This window comes from Bufo gargarizans, chromosome 3 (assembly GCF_014858855.1).
Source record: "Bufo gargarizans isolate SCDJY-AF-19 chromosome 3, ASM1485885v1, whole genome shotgun sequence".
Classification (NCBI taxonomy): Eukaryota; Metazoa; Chordata; class Amphibia; order Anura; family Bufonidae; genus Bufo; species Bufo gargarizans.
The window spans coordinates 20,279,100-20,307,088 of record NC_058082.1 but is presented as its reverse complement, the minus strand read 5'-3'; the positions used below and the strand labels follow the sequence as shown (position 1 = coordinate 20,307,088).

Here is a 27,989-nt window from a genome sequence, read left to right as displayed (position 1 = left end):
TTATTTATGAAAATGCGCTAGTTTTTTGGTGCAATTTGTGCCAAGAAACGGGCGTGCATGCTTTGCAGCACATTTACTAACCGTTTTGCAGACTTTCCAACGCGTTTTCCTCCTCATCCGACACTGAAGCCCGACTTTCCCAGAAAGGGGTGTGATGTCAGTAAGAGGGGGCTTCACCTAGATGCATAGCCTACCCCCCCCCCAGTGGCAGATGGACAGAATTTTTGCTGCATGGACAAAATTCGGGAGTAAATCTGGTGCAGGACTTACAACACTCCAAATTTACACCCCCCCAGCACTCCGGTTCCACTGCTTCCAGGGTCCATCTACTTCCAGCTGCATCTTGACACAGACAAGTGACCACTGCAGCCAGGAAGTCGCTACAGCGGGTCAGCCATTGATTGGCAGAGCGGTCACTTTTTCATGAGGGAGCAGGAAGTAGATGACGGCCAGGGAATCGGGGAGTGTGTGAACGGGGGTGGTGGGGGAGGGTAAAGCAGGGGCGGACTGGGAACTTAAAGTGGCCCTGGAAACAAATACTAAAAGTGGCCCCGTTTTGAAGTTTGGTCCAAATTGATGGAAGGCAGGGCCAGCAATAGCTTATTGTGGCACATTATACCGCCCCAACAGAGCCAAATACCACAGTCCATCACAAAATACTGCCGCCAGCAGCACAAAATACAGCCCCAAAAACTTCCACTGGCCGGCCATGAGGAGGGTCCAGACGGCCCACCGGGAAATTTCCCTGTAAGGTCTATGGCCAATCCACCCCTGGGGTAAAGTGAGTATGGGGTACAATTTTGAATAGAAAGATAATTTTTACTTATGAGGCCACTAAAAAAAAATGCAAACCCCTTTCATTTGCTCACGTGTCAATTTTTTTATTTTCTTAAACATGTTTTTATAGATTTCAGTAAGAATGAAAGAATGAAAATGACGGTAGATTTTTTTTCACGAGACATAATGCTTTTGTTTTTCGCCTGTGTTTTATTGCATTTTGCGTCCACGTGCGCTGGCATCATTAGTCCGCTTGAATGAGCGTGTCGTAGTGATGAGTCAGGTAAAGGGAGCGAACGCTTGCGCTGTGGGTGGATCTGGATGCTGTCATGCAGCCAGCACAGGCAGGATGTGGTAACAGTTAAAAGTCTAGTAAAATAAGAAAGGGCGTATTAACACCGTGCCGTCTAATTGTTTGTAATTGGAATTATATAACAATGGCAGAGCAATAACTGGCGCTGACGTGAATGCTGACGCGTTTTATTGTTCTGTCTGTCAGCCATTGTTCACCCGTTTAAAGGGGTTTTCCAGGATTTTTTAATGTGGATAAGCCATCTATATCTGATCGGCCAGGGGTTCAGCACCCTGCACCCCCACCGATCAGCTATTCCCCAGTAGCTCCAGCACCAGAAATGGGTGGAGAAGAGTGGATGGAGCTGGTTACTGCAGAGCTCTTCCCATTGCAGTGGAGTGTCGGCTCCCTCCCACACACACCCTCCAATCAGATATTGATGGCCTATCCTCAGGACCAGAAAATCCCTTTAAGGTGGGACCGCAGCAGTAGCGTATCAGTCCACTGCTTATTTTTTTGTAATTAGACAGTGCTCCATCAGCCCCATAGAAGTGAAGGGAGCAGTGAACCAAACCGTGCATTACCGTTCCATTCAGAGAGGGGACTCGGGGACCTCTCCTTCTAAGGAAAGGGACCCAGCAAGGTGACCCCCCATATGCTATTTATCATCTATCCTGTGGATAGCTGCTAAATCATGTTTGTGGGCTAACCCCTTTAAGATAGATAAAAGTCTTAGCTATCACATATGCAGCCATGCCTCCAGGATAGACTTCAGGTTTAGCAGAAGTAGTCCTCCCTGCGGTCCTTATGTAGCATGGTCAACATTTCTCACAGGTTGATGAATCCACACCTAGGATGACCTGAGATCTCTGGTAACAGTCGTGGACATCACCACTTGTATCGGCCCATACATGACCGTTATATATCATTAGTACTGTACAGTAGGTTCAACTTCGGCGTCTGCTGGTCATAGAGGTGCACTGCCTTCCAAAAAATAGTCTTAAAGGGGTATTCTGGTTGTTTCAGGTTTCCACTGGGATAACTATTAGATTGATGGGGGGTCCTACCACTGGGACCGCCACCGATCATTTAATCAGGGGTCCCGCACCCCCTGCAATGAATGGTGCGCGCATGCCCGACCAGCCGCTCTGTTCATTTCGGGGGTACGGGCCCCATTCTCGTGATCATTGGGGTCTCAGTGGTAGGACCCCACGATCTAATAGTGATCCCTTATCTTGTGGGTAACTTCAAACAATCAGAATACCCCTTTAATTAAAGGGAAAGTGTCACCTATATGTTTTTCTGTCAGTTAAAACCAGATAGTGACACACATTCCTTTTTTTCTAATCAGATTTTATTTTATGTTTTTCATTTTTTTATTCTAATTTCTGAACCTGGTTGTAGGGTCGGCCATCTTGCCTGAGCTGTTCCCAGTACTTTCAGAGATGCTTTATGGGAGCTTCATGGGCCATAGATACAATAGACTGGAGGGGACTCACTGACTTCTATGGCAGAGTTTTCTGGGCATCCTCTGTGACCTGTGCAGAGGTCAGGAGCATGGGCGGATTGGGAACTTAGTGGCCCTGGAAGAAAAACGAAAAAAGTGGCCCCATGTTGTAGGAGGGTCTAACTTGACAGAAGGCAGGGCAACATAAGTAGGCAGGGAGCACAGAAGTAGGCGGGGCCTGCAATATTGTAGTGCAACACAAAATACCGCCCCTGCAGAACCAAATAACGCAGTACAGCACAAAACATTGCCGCCCTCACCACAGTATTCAACGGTATCACTGTCCTGAGGATGGTGATACAGTTGAGTTCAGCAGGGCACCTGCGGCTGCTGGTCAGGTGCAGAAGTACCTGATGCTCCTAGCATTAATTAATGCTGAAAGCATGAGATCATTATGTCCCCAGCTGGGAGCCGTGAGGAGGACTTGGGTGACCCCATGGGCATTGGCCCAGTGGGAAATTTCCTTGTGAGGTCTATGGGCAGGATAAAGATAAGCTGTGATATCACCTATTGTGAATAGTGAATCCTGTGTTTGTCACAGTAAAATAAAAATGAGTGCAATCCCTCCAGAATACAAGGACCAGGATCCAACAGACATCCAGGAAATATCCAGAAAAAGAGGCAACGCTCCAAATAGTGTGAAAAGGGTGGTGGACCTTTTATTCACCCATGGAAAGTTTCAGCCCTACATAATGATGCCTTAGTCAAGGCCTCTATTTCTGGATATTTTGTGGATATCTATTTATCTGTGTAATGAGATTAAGCCAGCGCACCGTTTTCTGACCCAGTTATAATTGAAACAATCGGGTCAGCAGAACCGACTGAATCCCATGCCTGCTAATATTCCAGCAAAGAATTAAGCATGTCAAGAATTTTATGTAAAGTTAAGGTCCTTTTTAAGTGACATTAATAATCGTGTATAGTCCAGTAATGGTAGTAACTCCAGGAGATGGCACACAAAATTAAAGGTTATCCCATGATTAAAGGGGTTATCCCACTTCAGCAAATAGAACTTATGACGTAGAGAACTTACTAATGTATTGTGATTGTCCATATTACCTCCTTTGCTGGCTGGATTAATTTTTCCATCACATTATACACTTCTCGTTTCCATGGTTATGACCACCTTGCAATCCATCAGCGGTGGGACAACCCCTTTAAGGTAAAAAAATAAATGAAAATCAGATGTCATATAGTACATGACAATTAGCCCTGTACCTCACATGGATACAGGGATCTCCCCTTTCAATGCTCCCATTGCTCTGCAATAATTATTTCCAGCTGGGGGCTCAGGGGGTGTTTCCTTTCTGCTGCAGCTCTCTCCCTATCACAGCTCAGGGGGCTGCAGCTCTCTCCCTATCACAGCTCAGGGGGCTGCAGCTCTCTCCCTATCACAGCTCAGGGGGCTGCAGCTCTCTCCCTATCACAGCTCAGGGGGCTGCAGCTCTCTCCCTATCACAGCTCAGGAGGCTGCAGCTCTCTCCCTATCACAGCTCAGGGGGCTGCAGCTCTCTCCCTATCACAGCTCAGGAGGCTGCAGCTCTCTCCCTATCACAGCTCAGGGGGCGTGTCCTTTCTACTGCAGCTCTCTCCCTGTAACTGTCACAGCATCTAACAGTAGATCCAGCTGGTGGCAGTTGGGAGTGTGCTGGGACAACCCTTTTAATCAATGAGGATCTTGAGGGATCTGAAGACAACCCTTTTAAAAACACAGATTTATCAAACTGGTGTAAAGTAGAACTGGCTTAGTTGCCCATAGCAACCAATCAGATTGCACCTTTCATTTATCACAGCTCCTTTGGAAAATGAAAGGTGGGATGTGATTGGTTGCTGTGGACAACTAAGCCAGTTCTACTCTACACCAGTTTGATAAATCTGCCCATATGAATCTGTGTAGTACAAGGAGGCTCGTCTGCCAGAACAGGAGCCGCTCTGCATGATAGTTCATAGAAGCAGGCAAATCCCCCTTCTCTCCATGATGTCCTTATGTCCGACACGTGTTGTCTTCATGAGACAACCCCTTTATATTGATAGTAAAAATCATAGCTTAGAGATGGTAAGCCAACACTGATCTAATATCTACATTTATTTTTACAGAATTTTCACCAAGAAGTTGCACAGCTTACACGTGAAGACAGCTTGTCCAGCTTGGACAGCCTAGAAGGAAATTTAGAGCCGGCAAAAGAAGAAAATAGCTCAGTGTTTTCTTCTGTCCCGTTACACAAAGCACTTGCAGACATTTCTTCTTCCTCCGTGAATATGGGATATTATAACACTGATGATGGTGTCCGTGGCTTCAACAGTCAGACAAACCTTCCCGAGCCTTCCAGACCTCTACCTGGAGATATGATTGTAGAAATGCGCTTTCCAGTAGGAGATGAAGAGAGTGTCCCTCAAAATGGATTCCAGCAGAAAACGATGGACACCTTAACAAGAAATGAGAAAATGCATCCCGTAAGTACATCCAACCTCTCCATGTCAAATCAACATGTCAGTCAGGTGTCCCGAGTCTCTGGAACTGAGAGCAAGTTATCCTATTATGACAGAGACAATGCATCTTGTAATGTGGTGGTTAGACCAAGCAGAGCCTGGGCCACTCCCGACCCAACTCCAAAAGAGACCATTCAGATGTCTGTGCCTCATGATAACAAAGACACACCACAACACCCTGGACTATCAGCAAGACCCGCAATGACTCAACCCTTGGCAACCCCAGTGGTGGTTCCATTTTCCGAAAGCTCTTCTAATAGCTTCCAATACAATATAAGCTCAGATCTAAAAGTAAGTAAACACTCAGATAAAATCCATTCAATGAGCTTAGTTCCTGACCCTGAGATCCTTACAAATATATACAATGCACAGTTCCATACTATAAAAACCAGCCACAGAAAACCTGAAGAGATCAATAGCCGAGATAGTCCGTTACATCAAAAAAGGTCTTCACCAACCGAAACTGATTCGGGCGTAATACAAGATCCAAAGGGTCATCAAAATGGAACGGCACTTTCTCTCAACGATCCTGACCTGGCGTTGTCTACTCTCTATAGAAAGGCAAGAATTAATACTGCCGGAAAAGAAGGGAAGAAGTTGTTAAAGAGTATATTGAAGAAGGTCTCCAAGTATGAGAATGGTTACACCAGAGTGATGGGTATTAACAAGATGGTTCTCAGAGGGGACAGGGCCTCCACCGGCATTCGAGACAGTGTTGAACTGATAAAGGAAAAAGAGCATAAGAAAACAAACAATAAAAAATTGAGGTGGTTGGATGAAATCGATAAACTCATGGATAATCAAGGTGTACCAGGTATGAATGGGGCAATGCAGGCTACCGTAAAGTCCTCAGTCGAATCCACAGCTGCGGCATACTCCAAAGAGAACGACCTGGCCCATACAACTTCACAAAATGGCCAGACAGGACCTCTTGCAGGAACGCCCAGTTCTGTCTTCTCTACAGGTTACCATTTCGCTAAGCAGGCATGGATGGTTTCTAAAGATGAGGAACCAAATTCTGTAGGACATATGCACACAGTTAGAAGCTCTCCAAAAGCAAAGACAAGGGTAGTAAGACGTCCAAAATCAGCCAGAACCCCATCGTCAGTGGTGCACCGGAATAGGAAGGGCATTATAATTCGACCACAGTCAGCAACCGAGGCCAGCAGGATTGCAAGGTCTCAGGGAAAGATCATGACTCCTCATCCTCCTCCGAGGCCTGCTTCAGACAACAATAATAACAGAGAACCAGTGGCCAAGGCTCAGCCAGTCACCATTTCTCAGATTAATCATTCAAACAATGTTGTGTCATCTACCAACCATGTTATAATCAAGGACAATATGGCTTCTCAGACCATGTCTCATTCCTCGGGTAATACACAGATCCCTCAGGCTTATGTTCCTTCTGATCCGGACAATGCTTCAAAGGCTGCTCTTGCGTTGAATAGCGAGCGGCTGTTGGCTTTGCAAGAAAGCTTGCCAGTTCCTGTCAAACGGCACCCAGTTTTTGGTGAAAATGGGCTGCGTTTGGATCATACGCCCACTGATGAGGAAATCGCTTTCTTGTGGCAAGGAGTGCGAAGTGCCTTAACCCACAAAAACGCTGCTACAGGTGGGTTTCCTTTTGTAAAGGTCATAAACCTCTCAATTGTCTCAGTTTTGAGGAATTGTCTTTTGAAATAATGACAAACACAGGGACTCAAAGCGCCGGGATAGTTGTGTGGCCAGGGAGACTCCCTGGAAAGCCAGTGGTTGCCATATTGGCACTCGACCTCAACACACAACTGCCACTTGGGTCAATTTCGTAGGAGGCCATTTTGCCTATTTGTTTATTTTTGGAGTGAAATAGATCTAAAAGGGGTAAATATGGCCAAAGTGGACTTTCCTGTGAGAATGTTTGGGTGTTCCTTGGTGTTTTGGGGGCATTTCTCTGTGTTTTGGCTCATTCTTTTTTTTTTTTTTTTTTTTGTATGTGCTCCTGAATACAGCAGGTCTTATAGGGCTCCTACCATTTTAAACAACTTTTGACATTTCATAGTGACATGTTAGAAGCTGATGGAAGTCTGGATGCTGATGCTGTCCCCCTACATGTTCATCGGCTCTCCTCAGGGAGCAGAGCAAGTGGATAGGGATAGAGTTATCATTTGATGATGCCAGTTTTCTCTGTGTTTGCGACTTTTTCCACGGCATTTGTGCAAAAAATTTTGACCAAGTGCCGTCTCCACGCAACTTTCCTGAAAAGGGTGTGTGGTGAGGGGCGCCACATTTAACATCTTCTATGCCAGTAGAAGATGCTCTGGAATTGGTATTACATGGGGAATACAAGTTACTAAGACATATCAGGAGAGGTGACAGGTCCTCCTTAAGTTTCACATTAAAGTAAAACTCTGGGCAGAATTCGAAGTCTATGGAGCTCCCTGAAAGTTTTACTTTAAGTAAGTTCACATGACTGCTAATAATTGTTCTGCTCCGTCAGCACAGAACTGATAAGAACGGAGCTGAACAGACCCCATTAACTATAATGGAGTCTGTTCAGTTTTGATTCGGGAACCTTTTTTTTTTTTTTTTTTTTTTTTTTTGTACTGGACAAAATAGTCTTTCTAATGGAATCTGCTATGGGGCCTCTAACGCAGATGTGAACAAGCCCTTACCTGACCACTGCTGTTCTCACTGTCCTCCACAGCGGATGTCTGTGCTGTCCATGACAACATGGCACCCAAGGAAATCCTGCAGCTTCAACCAATCCATATGCCTCCATATGAATTACAGGTTCTCCATGTCTGACACCCAGCACCGCACTGATCCGATGTTTCAGCAGCTGCCATGCCAGAAGCTATACAGAGGGAAGCAGAAGGGTCTGTGTCCCGGGTACTGCAGATCGGCCCCCGTTCAAGTGAATGACAGCGGAGCTGCAGTACATCAGCCTTCTGCTTCCGTCCGTATAGGATTGGTGGTGGTGGTGAACCCCCAATGATTCTGATCCTGAGCCTACGTCATCAATATCTGTAGCCCAGAGAACCCCTGTGCATGAGTCCTCATCAAGATACAGCTATAAACACACGTATGACCAGGTCAGCTCTGCTGCATCTGTTCAGGATTTATAATAAATGTCCCGTTCAATTCTGCATCTTTGACGTTTGATCTGCATTGACTATTACTGACCTGAGAACATCTGTCATCTGATCCTGATGTTGGTGCTCATTGTATTTTAGGTGATTTCCGTGCTGGCGTTCTGCCTTCTCATTTACAGCACACACAACCCAACCTGTCCCACATCGTGATCGACGGAGCAACACTGAGCAACTGGAGGTCACTGTCACGAATAAACGGCTTCTTCTCCCCACTTAATAATGGTGAGAGTTAAATTTTTTATTTTTTTAGTAATGATGTCTGCATTAACATGAATATCGCTCAGCTTGCCTTCTCACCTTCATGCTGGGAAGGACCAGGGCATAAAATCTAAAAAGCATTTGCTGAAGATGAAGATCAGCCCTCTGTGTTCTCCGGCAACAGAAATTAACGAGTAGTCCAGGATTTTAATATTGACGAATAAGCCATCGGAGTATCTCTGGCACTGGAACTACACAGCTCCGTCCATTGTGTAGTAGACAGTTGTGTATTGGAGATCTGGACTACACACACTTGGGACCTCTGTATTGTGCCTTCAGGAGGCTCCATATTCTCCCCTAGAGGATCTCTAGAGTACTACATACCATCATTTTATGAAATTGGAACACATGGGGGCATAGTATGGGCACAGATAGTAGGCATTGGGCACCATATTATGTATCCCTAGGGGGCATTCACACTTCTGTAGTTTCCGGACCCACAAAAGATGTGGACCGCACACCATGTGTTTTCCTCATCCGCGTGTCCATTCCGCGGCCCCATAAAAAAGATAGAACATGTCCTGTTCTTGTCCGTTTTGCAGACAAGAGTAGGCATTTCTAAAAAAAAAAGGGGAGAACATGCTGATCCTCAAAGTGTGGAACGCACGCGCCCAGTATCTGTGTTTTGCAGATCGGCAATTTGCAGACTGTAGAATTCCCCCTTACCATGTATAATGTGGAAGTGTGCCCAAGCATGGGGCTTTGTAGCTCCACAGCCCCAATGTGGACATGTGCACAGGACCCTTCAGTCTCTTGAAAAGCCGCCCCAGCAGTCAGACATCATATCTTGCTGGCATACACCACCAATATGCCATCCGTGACTATTAGTGCGGAACCCCATTTCTTTGTGGACCTCTTGGCCCTGCCGAGAAAATAGCGATTAGGAAATTCTTCTACTCAGCTACTGCAAGTGACTTAAAGGGTTTTCTGAGATTTGAAATCTGATCTGTGGGGCTCAGACCCCCGCCGATCAGCTGTTTGAGAAGGCAGCGGCTCTTGCAGTACCATCGCAGCTTTTCCTAAGCCAGTGACAACACGTCCATCGGTCACCTGGCCTAGGCGCAACTCAGCCCCATAGAAGTGATTGGGGTTGAGCTGCGATACCAAGCACAGCCACTATACAATGTACGGCGCTGTGCTTGGGGAGCTGAGACAAGGATGCGGCGCTACAGAGAGCGCTGGTGCCTCCTCAAACAGCTGACCGGCAGGGGACCCAGGTGTCATCAGTTAAAAAATCTTGGAAAACCCCTTTAAATATATTTTTATGTCTATCCAATAATACAGAAAATATGATAATCCAGCTCTTATCAGGTAATAGGGTTGTCCAGCAGTATTATTTTATTTTATTTTTTTTAATATAAAAAAATAAAGCCATACGCTGATTTGTTCCCCACTGCTCTCCGCTTCCTGGTCCTGGCCTGACACAGCCAATCACTGGCGGTATCGGTGACCTGCCTCAAGCAGTGATTGGCTGATGGGGTCTTTCCTTGCATTTCTATCTTGTGGGACAGTAGCGGGGGATCAGTGGGGGCCGAGTATGGCTTATGTTTTGATTTTTAACCCCCTATGAGCCATATTTAAGAAATGAATACTACTGGACAAGCCATTCCGTTACATCAATGATCCAGACACTCTACGGATAAAGTACATCACCCCGGCCATCTTTAATTGCGTTTTCTTCTTTCTGAAGGTTATGTCACCCTTTCAAGACGGAAACCGATTCTAGACAACAATGAGAACAAGCGCAGAGCATTGCTGGAGCAGAGGAAAGGAAGACCCGCATCTGCCGGCTGGGGGCCCTCACATATTCAGGTAACGAATATCCGTACTGCACTTCCCTTTATAAAAACGGCTGCGGTCGCCCATGAGCATTGATATTTTTGATTATTAGAGGAAGGTTTGTCAATGTTTCCTATTACTTTCTTTAGGGCTCAAAACTCTCTCTAAGGGCTCATGCGCACAAATGTATTTTTTGTCTGTGTCCGTTCCGTTTTTTTGCAGCACGTATGCAGAACCATTCACTTCAATGGGTTGTAGACAGAGGTAGGACTACAGCACTCATCCAAAAGGCTTACGTAGGTGCACGTCCCAGGATGATTTTTTCCACCCCAGAAATCTGTACAAGTCCTCAATGTTTAGTTTGAGACAGCACACCAGATGATCTTCAGAAAATGTATACTTTTATTGATTTATTCAACATCAGTGGTACATGTTATAGCAACGTTTCGGGCCCAAATTTGGTGCCCTTCAACAAGCTGTGTGAGACGACTGTCAGGTTTCACGGTGTGCGCCTGACATTCGTCTTACACAGCTTAATGAAGGGCACCAAATTTGTGCCCGAAACGTTGCTATAACATGTACCACTGATGTTGAATAAATCATTCACTTCAATGGGGCCGCAAACGATAACAGAAATGACTCAGTTTGCATTTGGTGTCCGTATGGCCTTCCACAAACAATAGAACATGTCCTATTATTGTCTGCATTACGGACAAGGATAGGACTGTTCTATTAGGGCCTGGACGTTTCACAAAATGCGGAATGCACGAGGCCGGTACATTTTGCGGACCACAAAAACAGCTACGGCCCTGTGCATGAGCCCTAATGGGTTTGTCTTAAAGGGGTGCTCCCATCTCATAATAACTCATATCGCCAGGATATGCCATCATTTTTAGCAGGTGGGGATCCACCCTCAGTTCTAAGACTGAAGGGGCCGCAGCGTTCAATCAGTCTTTCCCTGCAGAGTGGTCCCCAGCCACCCGCTGTGCTAAGGAACTGCAGTACAGCGACATCCAAGTGAAAGGGGCCTGCTTCAGTTTCCTGCGCAGATGGGTAACCAGGAGCGCCACTGTCCTATGGGGATGGCAGCACTGATTGATTGCTTACTGCAACCCCTTTATTCTCAGAATTTGTGTGGGTCCTGGAGGGCGAACCCTCAACCAGTTATAAAGTGATGGCATACCCTAACCATACGCCATTGCTTTATGAAATGAGACCATCCATTTAAAGTGGTACTCCAGTAACGATAAGTTATTTCCTCTCCTACTGCTGGGACCCCCCTTCAATCACAAGCTCTTACCCCTCATTATTACAGAGCAGGGTACTGCTGGTTGGCTTGGTGAGATGAGATCTGACCAGTCAGGGCCCTGCTCTGTACTGATGAGGGGTACGAAGCCCAAAACAGAGCATTCTAAAAATGGGTGTCTCTGATTTGGCTGATATGACCAATGGAGCCTTGCCTGAAAAATAAGTCTCCATAGACCGTGGTGTCTCCTCCCTCCTTCTGTATGACAGCAAGCAGAGATCTTAATAACTGTGAATAATAAATAAAGACAGTATATTCAAAAAATATATAACTTTGTATAAAATGATGAAGAAACTTAAAGGGCATCTGTGACACTGTCTGACCTGTTGCATGTGCAGTTGGCAGATGAAGGCATCTGTGTTGGTCCCATGTTCATATGTGTCCGCATTGCTGAGAAAAATGATGTTTTAATTTATGCAGATGAGCCTCTAGGAGCAACGGGGGCGTTACCATTACACCTAGAGCCTCTGCTCTCTCTGCAACTGCCGCACCCTCTGCACTTTGATTGACAGGGCCAGACAGTGTAAATATCATCACACCTGGCCCTGCCAATCAAAGTGCAGAGGGTGCGGCAGTGGCAGAGAGCAGAGCCTCTAAGTGTAACGGTAACGCCCCCGTTGCTCCTAGAGGCTCATCTGCATAAATTAAAACATCATTTTTCTCAGCAATGTGGGCACATATGAACATGGGACCAACACAGATATCTTCATCTGCCAAGCGCACATGTAAAAGGTCAGCTAGTGTCATAGGTTCATAGGTGCAAAACTGCTGACAGATGCCCTTTAATTTGCTGAAACCATAATATCTCTTTAAGCAATGTGAGGCTCTACATTTTACGTGCCCTCGTATCTCGATTCATTCACAGTGTTTAGGTCTTGTTAATACGACGCGTGCAGTGCACACAATACATGAGAGCGGTGGAAATCCAGCTGTTTTTCACCATTTATCAGTGGTGTTTATTCGGAGCTGAAATCTGATGCCTGTCATCACTGTGTAAACAGCGCAGCGAGGAGCGTACAGCAGATTACAGGCGACATGACTTCATTAACAGGCAGATGTCTGGATGAAGGCGGCTACACAATGTCTGCTTGTTTAACCTTTTCGCTCCAAGCGATTCAGATGTCATCCGCGTATTATGGAAATGCTTTTGGGGGTCATGTGACCTTGTCCTATGTAAGGCACAGGATGAAGTTATAGAATATTCCATGTGTTCGGTGTGAACTTTTTTTCCTTCCAAACCAGAAGACCTTAGACATATGTAAAGGCACTTTTTTGACTCTTTTATGACTAATTAGTTGCCTTATTGTAACATAAAATGTCTATTTCACTGTTAATAAAACTTCGCTTTTTTTGCTGACTTTATAAAATATAAGGCTACTTTCACACTAGCGTTTTTTGCGGATCCGTCATGGATCTGCAAAAATGCTTCCGTTACAATAATACAACCGCATGCATCCGTCATGAACGGATCGGGTTGTATTATGTCTCCTATAGCCATGACGGATCCGTCTTAAAACACCATTGAAAGTCAGTGGGGAACATATCCGTTTTCTATTGTGTCAGAGAAAACGGATCCGTCCCCAGTTTCGTCAAGCAGACAGCAAAACGCTGCAGGCAGCCTACAGAGCGGAATGGAGACTGAATGGAGGCAAACCGATGTATTCTGAGCGGATCCTTATCCATTCAGAATGCATTAGGGCAAAACTGACTGGTTTTGGACCGCGTGTGAGAGCCCTGAACGTATCTCGCAAACGGAAAGCCAAAACGCCAGTGTGAAAGTAGCCTTATGCCCAAATCCAAATTATCACTCGCTGCCTGTTCCCCTGGGCAGTGTTTGAGGGAGGTTTTAGCACAGGGATGACACTTCATTAATAACAATGCACAGGGATATTAGCGAGGGATGGGATAGAGGACTGGGACAAGCGCGCACTTACAGCCATCAAGTCCACTGCTGTCATTATAACAATGTTGTATATTTAAACAAGACTGACAAAATGAAGTGACACAACTGATGGTTTTAATTTGGTCATAAGAGATGTTTTATAAAGTCAGCAATAAAAGCGAAGTTTTAATAACAGTGAAATAGACATTTTATGTTACAATAAGGCAACTAATTAGTCATAAAAGACTAACTGTAAATAAACGACTTTCCTTCCTAACCTCAGAGTATTGGCCTGCCTAAACATGGAGGGGGGACGAAGCATGATTTTCTTCATTGTTGAGGTCAACAGTGATAAGGCTACTTTCACACTTGCGGCAGAGTGATCCGGCAAGCAGTTCCGTCGCCGGAACTGACTGCCGGATCCGGCAAAACGTATGCCGACTGATCCGTCTTACAAATGCATTGAAATGCCGGAAACTTCTTTCCGGTGTCACCCGGAAAAACAGATCCGGCATTTATTTTTTTCACATTTTTTGGGGTCTGCGCATGCGCAGACCGGAAGGACGGATCTGGCATTGCAGTATTTTGAATGCCGGCACTAATACATTCCTATGGAAAAAAATGCCGGATCCGGCATTCCGGCAAGTGTTCTGGATTTTTGGCCGGAGATAAAACCGTAGCATGCTGCGGTATTATCTCCGTCCTGAACAGTCAAAAAGACTGAACTGAACTGAAGACATCCTGATGCATACTGAACGGATTGCGCTCCATTCAGAATGCATGGGGATATACCTGATCAGTTGTTTCCCGGTATTGAGCCCCTAGGACAGAACTCAATGCCAGAAAAGAAAACCGCTAGTGTGAAAGTACCCTAAGGGTCTATTCACACGTCCACAAAATGGGTCCGCATCCGTTGCCCAATTTTGCGGAACAGGTGCGGACCCATTAATTTTCAATGGGGCCGGTATGTGCTGTCCTCATCTGCATTTGCGGATTCGTACTTCCGAATTCGCACTTCGGTTTGGCAAAAAATAGAACATGTCCTATTCTTGTCCGCAATTGTAGACTAGAAAAGGCATTTTCTATGAGAGTGCTGGCGATGTGCGGTCCGCAAAATGCGGAACGCACATTGCCGGTGTTCGTGTTTTGCAGATCCGCAAAACACATACGGACATGTGAATGGACCCTAAGAAAGACAAACTCACAATCCAGTTTATGGCCGTAGTTAAAGGGGTTCTCCGGGCTACAGATATTGATGACCTATCTTCAGATTGGTAGAGCTCTGCCATTCGGCACCCCCACCCATCAGCTGTTTCGGGCTGCAGTGGCACCAGAAACTATACAGTGAATGGAGCTGGAGGCAGACAGCGCCATGCACAGTGTAGTGGTCGTGCTGGGGTATTGCAGCTCCCATTGCCTAACTACACATTGTACAGAGCCTTCTGCTTCCACTCCGTACACTCTTCTGGCGCCATGGCAGCCCGAAAAAGCTAATTGTGGGGGTGTCGGATCTCGGATCATTAATAACTGCAGCCTGGACAACCACTTTAACCTCTTCTGCAGTGATTGGTACAGGAGTCCAGTGGTTCTTGGTCATAACACTGACAGGCAATTATATAATTACAGCAGATTGCAGATCCACAAAACACAGATGCCGCCCGTGTGCGTTCCGCATGATAGAAATGCCTATTCTCCTCCGCAAAACGGGCAAGAATACAGTGAGAACAGTGACATGTTCTATCTTTTTGTGGGGCAATGGAACGAAAGTACCGCGTGCTGTCCGCATCTTTTGCGGCCCTATTGAAATAAATGGGTCCTCATTTGCAGAATGGATGCAGACCCATTCATACGGTCGTGTGAATGAGCCACCTGGGAATCTGTACAAGAAGCGACCTCTGTAAGGCCTTATGGTCGGTCATATTACAGCTCATAGGACACTCAGACATCTGTGGGCCCCTACTGTACCTGTGAATACAGAGTCTTTTTGTGTTGGGCTACATATGAACAAACTGTAGCATATCACATCAGGCCACTGAGACCCCCAGCAATCATGTGAATGGTGGTCCTCAAGTCCTCTATGTGAAAGGAGGGGTAGTGTGTATGACCTCTCCTTCTATGGGACTGGCGAATACAGCACCCAGCTATCTCTGGCAGTCCTATGGAAGTGAATTGAGCGTTGGTCACACATGCACACTACCCCCTCCCTTCACACAGGGGACTTGAGGACCTCCCTGTTCTTACGATCGCTGCGGGTCTCAGGGGTCACACCACCAGCAATCGTAGTTTTATCAGCCCCTTTAAACCATCTTAATATTCTATGTAAGTGTGTCAGCTTCCGTTTTTTTTCGATAACTGAATTATCAGATTGACATGATATTGTACTCTTAACAGAACATGAACACGGTGAAGATAAATCCTTTGTCAGGTGCACATGGGCCCGGGCAGAATCACAGCGCCACTCACCCTGGTGAAGGTACGTACAGTATTAGATGTTCAATAGGGTACAATATTAGATAAAGGGGTATTTTGGTTTTGACAAGTTACTCCTATCCACAGGATATGCTGGGGGTCCCGTAGATATGAATGGAGCATCAGTGCACAAGCATGACCCGCTGTACCATTCATTTCAGCGGGGCGCCAAGGGGTACAGGGTCCCAGTGGTAGGACCCCCACCAATCTAATAGTTATCCTGTGTATTGGGGATAACTTACCACAACTGGAATATCCCTTTAAAGGCTTTGGACACCTTTTGGAGGCATTTTTTATTTCATTCTACTCATTTTGAACTAAAACATGTTGTTGTTTTTTCAATTGTTTATTAATAAAAATGTTACTGTTTTTCTTCTACTACAGCTTTCACTTTCACTGCATTTTCAGGCTACTGCTTCTCCCTTCTCAACGAATCCATCAGGGAGCTGCTCTGACGACTGGATCTGTAGCTCTTATCTCTGAACCCCTGAGAGCTCAGAAACTCTCATTTAAAGGGGTATTTCACAAGATAGGGAATAACTATCAGATCGGTGGGAGTCCTACCACTGGGACCCTCACCAATCACGAGCTATCTCCGCCTCTCCAATAGAAATGAATGGAGCCGGGACAAGTCGCAGACTGCGGCTCAAAGGACATTTGCACCGCAATCTGCGCAAGAAATACGCCTAATATAGGTGTATTTCTGGTTAGTAAATGACCCCCTATGTGTTCATGAGCTGTCAGGAAAGTACCGATAAGGGCCACAGATCCAGCCATCGGAGAAGCTCCATGACAAATGCACTGTAACACAGAAAGCAGCAGTCTGCAGATACACTGAAAGGGAAAGTTGTAGAAGAAAAACTGATGAAAATGTTTAATAAAGGCCAATTGAAAAAATTATATTTAGTCCAAAATTAGTAGAATGCAATAATAGAAAAAGCCTCCATAGCCTTTGAAATGAAATGTTCTACATCTTCCAGATATACTTTGTTTCAGTTCCTTGCCATTTTCAGCAAATCATGAAACATACTGAGAATTGCCTAGACTGGGTACGTTGTAGCAAACTCTCTGCAAAAGTTTTCAACCTTTGGATGTAAACAAGATTCCTTCCATTCACTGACATCACCACCATGAAAATAATGAGGGATTGATTCACAAATTATATTAGAAAGCACCATAACTTCTCAATATAGATATAGAATAGTGCCCCCTGGTGGCTGTAAGTCAAATAGTTGATCTCTGCTGAAACACCGCGCAAACTGCTGATATTTTATGCAACCAGACAAGGAGTGAGTGTCTGCTCTGGTGAATAGAGAGGGTGCATATCTAGTCCTCAGCATTGAAATTGTCAGCACCAGAAGGAAAAGTCATGGAATTATGGAAATGACAGGATCGATAGACATGTTAATGATATGCAAATGGATTTTTTTTTTTAAAAACATCTTAATTTATTCAGTATCGAGTATGAGCATCACCCACAGAAATACACGCACTTACATGCCTTGGCATGCCATCAATGAGGTTATTACTGGTTCTCTGAGGAATGTTCTAACACGCTGAATGCACTTGGGCACACAAATCATCAAGATCCTCCGCTGGCAGCTCCCTTTGCAATTGCTGACCAATGACATCCCAGATGTGCTCGCTGGTTCAACAGTCACAGGGGCATGCGCAGGATTACAGGCCGGGAGGGAAGGCCCTTGAGGATCCCTAGTCCTTTCACTCAAGGAGAGGGGAGAGTGGCTAAGAGGGAAAGGTAGTAGTGCTCTGAGGGCTAGGATCACCCCTTGGTGCTCCAAACACCTGATTATTTTAGGAAAAGTGCAGATTTCTCTACAACAGGTCAATCACTTTCAAATACAGAGGGAACTTTTAATTCAGAAGGATCAACCCTAATATGCAGTATGCCTAGTTTAATAGGGTTGACCATGCTGACAGTAGGGCATCACTGTAATTGTTGGTAGTATTTTTGGTGTTTCATATTTGTGTTAGTCTCCATATACAGAAAGTCTGGTGTGTGCTTTATTCCATTACTGCTATTTTATTGGTGTCAGGTAACGTTACTGATGCCTTTTGCGGTACAGTTTGCTTGTCATTTATCGTAAATGATGAAAGCCGCGCCTCTGTTCCACCCTCAGTCTGTGCAAGGTGTAATATATTATGCTGGAGGAAGGTTCTTCGCACCTAATTACGTTATTGTTGATGTTTGATCATCTTTTGCTCTTTGCAGTCTCAGAAAGCACGGCTCAGTTTATTCTGGCGGAGAATCTGGTGGAAACATCTGCATCAGATGGAGAAATTCTAGCGGCCATGCAGGAGGTGCAAGCAAACAAGCACAGCGGCGTAGTATACAGAGCTCCGCAGACGGCTCTTTCCATAGAAGAACAGAGGCTCCTTCAGTCACTCGATCGCCTCAATCAGAGACTGCAGCGTAAGTACAGTGAGCACCCTGGGCTGGATTACCAATAGGCAAAGGAAAACATTTCCCTATGGAGGAACCCCTACAACTACCCCACTCCAGCTGTGAAAGTAGTGACGGCCCCAGGCCTTAAATTCACAGTCCGGGATTCTCTGTAAGACATGTCTGTTTTAGTGAATACTTGTATCTCCCATGAGATAACAATTCTGGGCTATCTTTTCTTAAAATTCTGTATTGTGCCGTTCCTCTAATATTCCTTCTGAAAATGTATTTTAAAAAAATGACAGCTGGGTGTGACTATTCCCCTTGTCAGTATGTTGTGTCCTTTAACTCCTTAGTGACTGCCGTAAAAAAGGCGTTGACTGTGGCCTGGTCTAATCGGTGCACGGGTCTCCTGGGCAGTGGATAGCAGGGGCTCAGTTCTCACATGAGAGCCGCAGTCCTGCTCTAACAGCCCAGACCGGCAGGAGCGCCTAGCCAGGCTGTTAAACCCCTTACATGCCGTAGGAAATGGCGCCCGCCGCATGCAAGAGGTAACAAAAGGACCCTCTGTCTCCCATCAGCACCCCACAAATGCTATTGTGGGCTGCTGATGTGTATATAGGTAGGCTGGGACCTGGTATAGGCCCCAAGCCTGCCTTGAGTTTTCCCCAGCAGGCTGCACCTTTGGTCAATGTCAGTATATCACTGACATAGCTCTGACATTAAAATGCAAAGCACTATAGGAATAGCGCATTGTATTTTAGAAGCGATCAAAAGATTGCCTGCTATAGTCCTCTTATGGGACTAGTTAAAAATAAAAACCATTTGTTAAATGAAAAAATTCCAATAAAAAATGCTTTTCAATGGAAAAATTAGCAAAAATAAAATCTCCCCCACGTTCTGTAAATTATCCCCTAAGGTGAACACTGTAACAAAAAACTAAAAAAAGCCAGAATTGCTAATTTTTGCTTGGTCGCCACCAAATATACTTAAATAAAAGCAATCAAAAAGTGTTATTTACCCCAAAATAATTAAAACTACAAGTCGTCCCGCAAAAATCAAGCCCTCACACAACTCCATAGAAATAAAAATAAAAAAAAGTTATGTGTCTTGGGAAGCGGTGATGCAAAAAAATATTCTCCTTTAAAAAATCTGTTTTATTGCATATAAGTAGTAAACAGTAAAAAAAAAGATATGCATTTGGTATCATTGTAATCATACTGACCCAGAGAGTAAAGTTCTTATGTTATTTATGGCAAAAAATGAACGACGCAAAATTTAAAACGTAATACCTCAGTGGCAGTATTGCTGTTTTTTTCCTATCTCCCTCCCAGAAAGAGTTAATAAAGTTAATCAGAAAGTTATGTGTACCCCAAAATGGCGCCATTAAAAACTACAACTTGTCCAGCAAAAACCAAGCTCTCATACAGCTACATAGACAAATAAAAAAGTTATAGCTCTTGGAAGGCGACGATGAAAATAAAAAATAAAAAAACGCTTGGTCAGAAAGGCCCAAAACAGGCTGATCATTAAGGGGTTAAACTGTCAGCTCTGATTGGACACCATGAGACTGTGTAGGGACATTTCCCATTGACAAGGAGAATGGTAACATCCTCATGTGGATTTATTCATACATTTCCAGGAGGAGTAACAGAGGGACAGCACAGAAGGTCCTCTTTAACTGATAGGGATCTCATTTCTTTTGTTTCTGTGTATAGATGTTCAAGAAACCACAATCAAGCCCTCAGCAGCTACAATTGGATTTCCGCCAAAATCAGCACTGGTGAGGATTAATTTACCTTACTTTAATTTTTAAGAAAATTTGTACTTATGAGACTGCATTAAAAGTACTTGGGAAAGACATATCAGACCCAAGGAAACTTGTGCAGAAAAAAGTTTGAAGAAACACCTCCAATCAGATCACTTCTTTCATTTTGAAAACTGCTCTGGGAATATGAGAGCTTGAATCTGATCACTAAGTGTTGGGTCGCTCGGGGTCTGGCTCGCGTAAACAGGACAAAGCTGCGATACCCTGCACCGCCTCTACTAAGCAGATGGCATACAAGGTAGACGGACTGATCTGTGGGGACACCAAGAGTTGGCGCCCCACCAATCTGATATTGATGGCCTATCCTGGGAATATAAGAGCTTGAATCTGATCACTAAATATTGGATCAGTGGGGTTCAGACTCAAGTAATCAGGAGAAAGATGAGATATCCTGCATCACTGCTACTAAGATGGCGTATAGGTAGAGGAACTGATGTAAGCAATGAAGAGACCGCTTCCAACAGCTGATCGACAGAGTGACAAGAGTTGGATCCCCTCAGATCTGATATTGATGGCCTGTCCTGAGAATATGAGAATTTGAATCTGATCACTAAATTTCGGATCGGTGGGGGTCCGACTCAAGTATTCAGGGCAAAGCTGTGATAACCTGCGCCACCGCCGTTAAGTAGATGCATACAGGTAGACGGGCCTGTGTAAACAATAGAAAAGGCCCTTCAAACAGCTGATCAGCGAGGGTGCCATGAGTTGGACCCACACCGATCTGATATTAGTGGCCTGTCATAAGGATAGGCCATCAATATTCTGATCCTGGAGAACCCCTTTAGGGTCCAGTCACACGTCTGCAAGTGTTTTGCAGTCCGCAAATTGCAGATCTGCAAAACACGGACACCGGCCATGTGCGTTCCGCATTTTGTGGACCGCACATAGCCGGCACTATGATAGAGATGCCTAGTCTTGATAGAATAGATAGATAGATAGATAGATAGATAGATAGATAGATAGATAGATGCATAGAGCATATAAATACGGTAATCAATATCAATAAATTATCCAACAGGTGTAATAGATCATAATACTGAGGTCTCGCGGGTTTAGCTCCCACTGATGCACCCGCTGGGCCCGGACCAACACATTCACCCCCAGTCTTGCCAGAATCTCACCTTTTATTGTCGGGTAATCATCCGCTTGATCATGGAGACTTAAAAGACTACCCCACCGCTCCGGCACATGTTCCAGTCCGGCACAAAACCTCAGATCCCAACACAGAGACCTCCTGAGCTCCACTGTCAGACAGAGGTAATCCTCTCCACCTGGCAGTGCTGGCTGGTTTTTATGCCTGGCAAAACCCGGCCTGGAACATGGGGAGTAGTTACCCACCCAGCACTGACTACTCCCAGTAAGAGCCGTCCCGGATCAGCTATTACAGCCATACTAGTTATGAAGGTGTCAAACAGCAACTGCTGCTGACACATAAAAAAACGGCTCTTACTCCACCGAGGCCAGGAACCTCGGTGACACGTACCTATCATCCACTATGATTCCTTGTACCTTCTTACAACATTATGACACTTTTTTTTAGCTTTTGTATCACGGATGATGATTAGGTGATATACACAATTATTATAATAATGGATTTCACTTATGTATTTATAAATATATATTATATTTGAATTTAATTCACATAATTATGTTGGATAATTGATTGATATTGATCACCGTAGTTATATGCTCTATGCACTTATTGTTTGTATCACTGCTTGAGAAAGGTTCCAGTGTGTGGACCGAAACGTTGGGTTGGTGTATAAATCTACACTGATTTTACTTACGGAAGTGCCGTGGTTAATTTTGATTTATAGATATTAGATAGGTAGATAGATCTGAGATTGATAGATAGATATGAGATAGTTAAATAATACTCCTAATGTTTCTATCTCCTCTAATGTATTTTACAGAAGATTCCCCATTTCCCACCGCAGCCGGCAGAACACATGACCCAGGCACAAAAGTACCGAAGTCTGTCAGCTGATCCCCGCACCCGCCTGCAGAGGAGATACTGAAAGTTTTGGAGGGGGGGGCGAGCGTTTAGTATCATCCATTGTATTATAGTAGGACTGTTAACCCTTCATGTCCCTGAACGCATGTACATATGTATAACTGTTCGCCGCTGTACTATATTTATCGTTTTTTATTGAGATGTAATATATTTTAATGATTTGGGTGACTACAGGCGGCATACTTAACTTTTCTACATTTTTATGACAAGTTTGCACTAGCAGTACGCTCTAGTTTCATGTTTGTAGTAACCCCACTGCTTAACGGCCAAGTTCACATATGGAGGATCATTTCCGCCATGGACTTGGCTGAGAATCCACGTCGAAATCTGCTTATATTGCAGGCGGACTACGTTGCGGATTTGGCTGCGGATTCACCGCTCATTTTGTTCTATTGCATTGCAAAGAGGGAAATCTGTGGTGAAGATCTGCAGCATTTCTGTATAAGATCCAGCTTGCCTTGAATTTTGTGCAGATTTTTTCCGCTATACAAAGATGAGGGTTTTGAAAACCAGATCAACTTTCACTGTACTGTAAATTGCTACAGACTCGCGGTGCAGAATCTGCAGCATGTGAACCTGGCCTTAGTCAATCAAATAATATGAATAGTAGCCACAGCAACCTGACGGGTGACATATTTCACTTTTTAAAATGTGGTTAGTTACCATTTCATGTTGTTTAAATAGATACTCAGCCTAAATTTATTTTTTAGCAAGAATTGGATTGGGTAATGACAGGTCTCTTAAAGGGCATCTGTCAGCAGTTTTGTACCTATGAAACAGGCTGACCTGTTACATGTGCACCTGGCAGCTGAAGGCATCTGTGTTGGTCCAATGTCCATATTTGCCCGCATTGCTGAGAAAAATAATGTTTTTATATATGCAAATGAGCTTCTAGGAACAATGGGGGCATTGCCTTTACACCTAGAGGCCCTGCTCTCTCTGCAACTGCTGCGCCCACTACACTTTGACAGGGCCAGGCAGTGTAAACGTGATCACACCTGGTCCTGTCAATCAAACTACAGATGGGGCAGCAGTGGTAGAGAGAGCTGTGCCTCTAGGTGTAATGGTAACGCCCCTGTTGCTCCTAGAGGCTCATTTGCATATATTAAAACATCATTTTTCTCAGCAATGCGGCCGCGGGACCTACACAGATGTCTTCAGCTGCCAAGTGCACATGTAACAGGTCAGCAAGTATCATAGGCACAAAACTGCTGACAGATGCCCTTTAACCCTACTTTACCCTCATTTGGCTAATACTTTAGTAATCTGAGACAGAATGGTTGCTAGGGACCTAATGCTTAGCAACCCATCTGTAGTTGTTAAGCTGTGTATCTTTAGCAAACGGTCTGTCACAAACAATTCAATTGTACTACTGAAAGATGTCACATTATGCCAGGCCCTCGTAAGTCTAAATATTAATTAAATTAAATATTAATTAAATATTAATTAATTTCTAAAAATAAAGCTAGGTGGAAAGCTTGATTAGAAAATGGATTGGTTGTTTCCAACTGATTCATTTAATATAATTTTTTTATATATATATTTTCAGTCCCAAGTACCTTGTTAGCCTTCACTTAGATAAGTGAAGCCGCCACAAGGGGGAGCCTAGGAGACCACTGCATACTATTCTGTGTATGGATCATATTCACTAAGCTCCCTCTAGTGGTGACTGCAGGTAGACAGAATATCATTTATCTGTATGTCTGTCTGGGATTTGGATCTCTGTATCAGTTAAACTAAGCTATAATTGCTATAAAGATATATTATGAAATCAGCATATCATTTCAGACCTAATTAAATAAAACAAAAGGAAATTCACTTTGTTTGGCCGACAGTTATCTCTCCCAGTGCTTTGCAGCGGTTTTCACAAGCACAATATACCCTGATTCTATCCTATTACGTAATATATAGATTAAGAAAACTGATGTGATTTGCTTGGGGGTTTTCCGAGATTCTGATACTGATGACCTATCCTCAGGATAAGTCACCAATATCAGATTGGTGAGGGTCCCTCTAGTGAGCACTGCAACCACCTCACAGGTCACCAAGCACAGCGCCATACATTGTATAGCGGCCGTGTTTGTTATTGCAGCTTAGCCCCATTCACTTGAATGGGATTGAGCTGTGCGTAGGCCATGTGACCGATGATCATGATGTCACTGGCCTAGGAAGAGGCTGCGGAGCTCACCGAGCACTGTGGCCTCTTCATTTTGATGACTGGCGGGGTCCCGGGAGTCGGACCCCCACTGATCTGATATTGATGACCTATCCTGAGGAGAGGCAGTCAATACGCAAAGTCTGGAAAATCTCTTTAAGTTGGGTAAACTATATATTTTTTCCTGTAGATTTTTAAGGATTTTAATACATTTTCTAAAACCAAATTTTTGTCGCATGGACTGTTTTCAGGCTTTTTTCAAATTACACCGGAGCATAACTGGAAATCTGGTGATGTGATACTGTCATTCCACCACAAGGGGGCAGTATAACACTTTTGTTTCAAATACCAACAACTTGTGTTAAGGCCTCTGTTTTATACTATGTACCGGTATTGGATTTCTTACATGTATGTTATAAATGTGTGAGCAGTTGTAGAATGTGATACTGTCCTATATACTCTAGAGATTTGTAACCACCATAATGCACTTTATTAGATTATATTTTTATATCTGAAAATACCTCATTTTTGTTTTTTTGTTTTATTTTTTGTGAATGCTAATTTGTTTTCCGTTTGATAGAAAATATATAATTATTTTAATATCCAAAAAATAAAATAAGTAAAATCTTGTTTTATCTCTGTGTACGTAATTATTTAGAGAAATAATATAACCAAATGTTAAATTTTTTTATTTTATTTTACTAGATTAGATATTTTTTTATGAGACAGATAGATATGAGACAGACAGATAGATATCAGACAGACAGACAGATAGATATGAGACAGATAGATAGATAGATATGAGACAGATAGATAGATATGAGACAGATAGACAGATAGATATGAGACAGATAGATAGATAGATAGATAGATATGAGACAGACAGATAGATATGAGACAGACAGACAGATAGATATGAGACAGATAGATAGATAGATAGATATGAGACAGATAGATAGATAGATATGAGACAGATAGATAGATAGATATGAGACAGACAGATAGATAGATATGAGACAGATAGATGGATATGAGACAGATAGATGGATATGAGACAGATAGATAGATGGATATGAGACAGATAGATGGATATGAGACAGATAGATGGATATGAGACAGATAGATGGAAATGAGACGGATAGATGGAAATGAGACATACAGATATTGGATAGCTAGATAGAATAGATATTAGATAATATCCTAGTTGCCCATAGCAACCCATCAGAGTTCATCGTTCATTTATTAAGCTGCCCTAGAAAATGAAATTTTTTCTGTTAGTATTGATAAATGAGGTCCGTTTTTGTAACCGTGTGGTCACTTGCATGAAAGAACATGGCCAGTTAATGGCCGACATATACAAACACTGCCAAAGTCAACAGTCTTGGCTATGGTCAGCTGTAACTGGGGTCCTAATTAAAAAGGATACTGGAAATGCCAGATCCCATGTGGATAACGCCTTTCGTGGCAGTAACTGTAGTGGTGCAGAGGCCCGATAGTACTGTAACAAAATGGCGCCAAGCACCTACTTACTTACACCTTTCACGGACGGACTAGGAACTTAAAGTGGCCCTGGAAAAAAAAAAAGTGGCCCCATGTTGTAGGGGAGTCCAGATTAACAGAAGGTGCAGCAACAAAGAAGGCAGGGGCAACAGAAGTATGTGGGCGCAGAATGTAGTGCAGCGCAAAATACTGCCCCAGCAGGACCAAATACCACAGTACAGCACATAATAGTGCTGCCCCAGCTGCAGTATTCTATACTGTATCACAGTCCTGAGGATGGCAATACAGTTGGCCGCTGGCCAGGTGCATATGTACCAGATGCTCCTAGTATTAATGCTGAGAGAATCAGAATTATATAAACTTGGCTATTAGGGGGGCTCTAGCGCCCCCCTAGGCATCGCCACACCGGGAAATTTCCCTGTAGGGTCTGGCCAGTCTGCCCCTGTTTCCAACCCTAGTGGACAGTGTGTGACACTACATGCTAGAGCAGCCTCTAGTGGCCAAAGTAACATACTACATACTGGAGCTCCCTCTGGTGGCCGACGTGCAGTACTACCTCCTTGTGACCTTTCATGACACCTACTCTAATAGAACTGCCTATATAAACCTTGTTTCAGAGCACCAGCCTATATTAGGTTCCATCCTGACCAGCCCTCTAACCCCTTGTATCTATGACTGTTCTTGTAACAGACTTTGGCTTGTGACTCCATTGCCTTTGTCTGACTATTATCTTGGATCTCGATTTGGTAATGCTTCTTCATAATCTCATCTGTCTATATCCAAATAGCCACATTAAAGGGAGCTGGTAGAGACCAGTGACCTGCAGGTCCCTACCAAGACCATACCAGCTTGCAGTGTTCCCTGGTGAAAACAGGGGGCCTGTTAGACTCAGCGCCTCAAAACTGCAAGCGCTAACACTAAACTGATAAAAGGAATCCTATACACACTGCCAGGTTCTTGACAGATATTTTACAATTTGGTCCAAGATGTTCATATTACTACCCAGGAACCAGTATCTATCACTGAACTACAATCCGTACCCCATATCACATACAGGCTTCTGCCATTACAGTCCTCTGTGACTATAGGACAGGCATGGGCAGTTGAGGAATCCCAGTATTACAGAGAGCGCCTGCAGCCAGCTGTTCTCGTGGACGGAGGCCAGATCCAGTTTGTAAACATCTCACTTCGTTTGCATCAGTCAATGACATTTATAACTAATTCCAGATCTTCCAGCGGATGGTCAAGGGCTGTGATTACGACATCCGATGTGGTAACTGCATCTATCCTCCATGAATTTCCCTTTGTTTACACTGTCCCAGAACTGATGAGGTCAATATGATCTGCTAAAAAACAAACAGATGATGCTGAACAACAATATACGTACTAACCACGGTCTTCTGTAACAGCACAATGCAAAGAGTGTGCATGAAATCCTATGATAAAAGCATATTACCATGAAAATTGGAGTCTTTACATTAGGCCTAGGCTGGTACCTGACAAGTCTGGCATGTGCCACAGTTTTTGGCATGCTTCGGAGTGCTTAGAATACCCCCAAACACTGCATATTTTTGCCCCATATACCTGTTTTTGATGTCAGCACTTTCTTTTGCCTGTTCTCAGCATCACTGCATACTGGCAGGATGTTTACATGGCTTACTTCCTGTTTTCATCTTTTTCCTGATGGGTTTGCTCCTCCTAGCTGACATGGAGAAGGGAGAACATTGTGGTAGGCAGAGCAAGCTCTGAGAAACATTGCAGAGCAAAGCAGTCTGGGTTTAGTTAGCAAAACCAACAGGAAGCTGATGGAAACAGGAAGTTCTGCATGGAAGCTGATGGAAACAGGAAGTTCTGAATGTAAACATCCTGCTAGGATGCAGTGATGCTGAGAACAGGGGTGGCATGAAAGTGAGGTATATGGGTCAAAAATATGCAGTGTTTGGGGTACTCTAAGCAAAAAAACATTCATAATGGAACTGAAGAAGCCCTTTAAAGGGGTTGTCCGGGATCAAGATTAAAAAACAACAATTAAATCACTTTTAATAGCGTTTTGAAGGTCCCCCCAGATGATGTTAGGTATTTTTACACTTCTGCGGGGCTCCTAGTCCCCCACTGATTGTTTACCTCTCTGTGTGCGGTAACTTCCTGCCTCACTGCTTTCTGGGTCCCAGCGCAGCATCGTGTTGTTTCAAGTGTGTGT

The 27,989-nt window shown here is 44.1% G+C and overlaps 1 protein-coding gene across 2 annotated transcripts in view; it reads left to right on the top strand.

Annotated features, from left to right (window-relative positions):
- The window catches only part of CEP126 (centrosomal protein 126), a 57,875-nt gene extending 34,978 nt beyond the window's left edge, over positions 1–22,897 (top strand). For both annotated transcript variants that reach the window (XM_044285426.1, XM_044285427.1), the window contains 7 exons: positions 4,674–6,678; positions 8,279–8,419; positions 10,146–10,267; positions 15,814–15,895; positions 18,122–18,322; positions 20,011–20,075; positions 22,034–22,897. In XM_044285426.1, coding sequence (XP_044141361.1) covers positions 4,674–6,678; positions 8,279–8,419; positions 10,146–10,267; positions 15,814–15,895; positions 18,122–18,322; positions 20,011–20,075; positions 22,034–22,138 — 2,721 coding nt within the window. In that variant the 3' untranslated portion in view covers positions 22,139–22,897. The remainder of the gene's footprint in view (positions 1–4,673; positions 6,679–8,278; positions 8,420–10,145; positions 10,268–15,813; positions 15,896–18,121; positions 18,323–20,010; positions 20,076–22,033) is intronic.
- Positions 22,898–27,989: the final 5,092 nt, after the last annotated feature.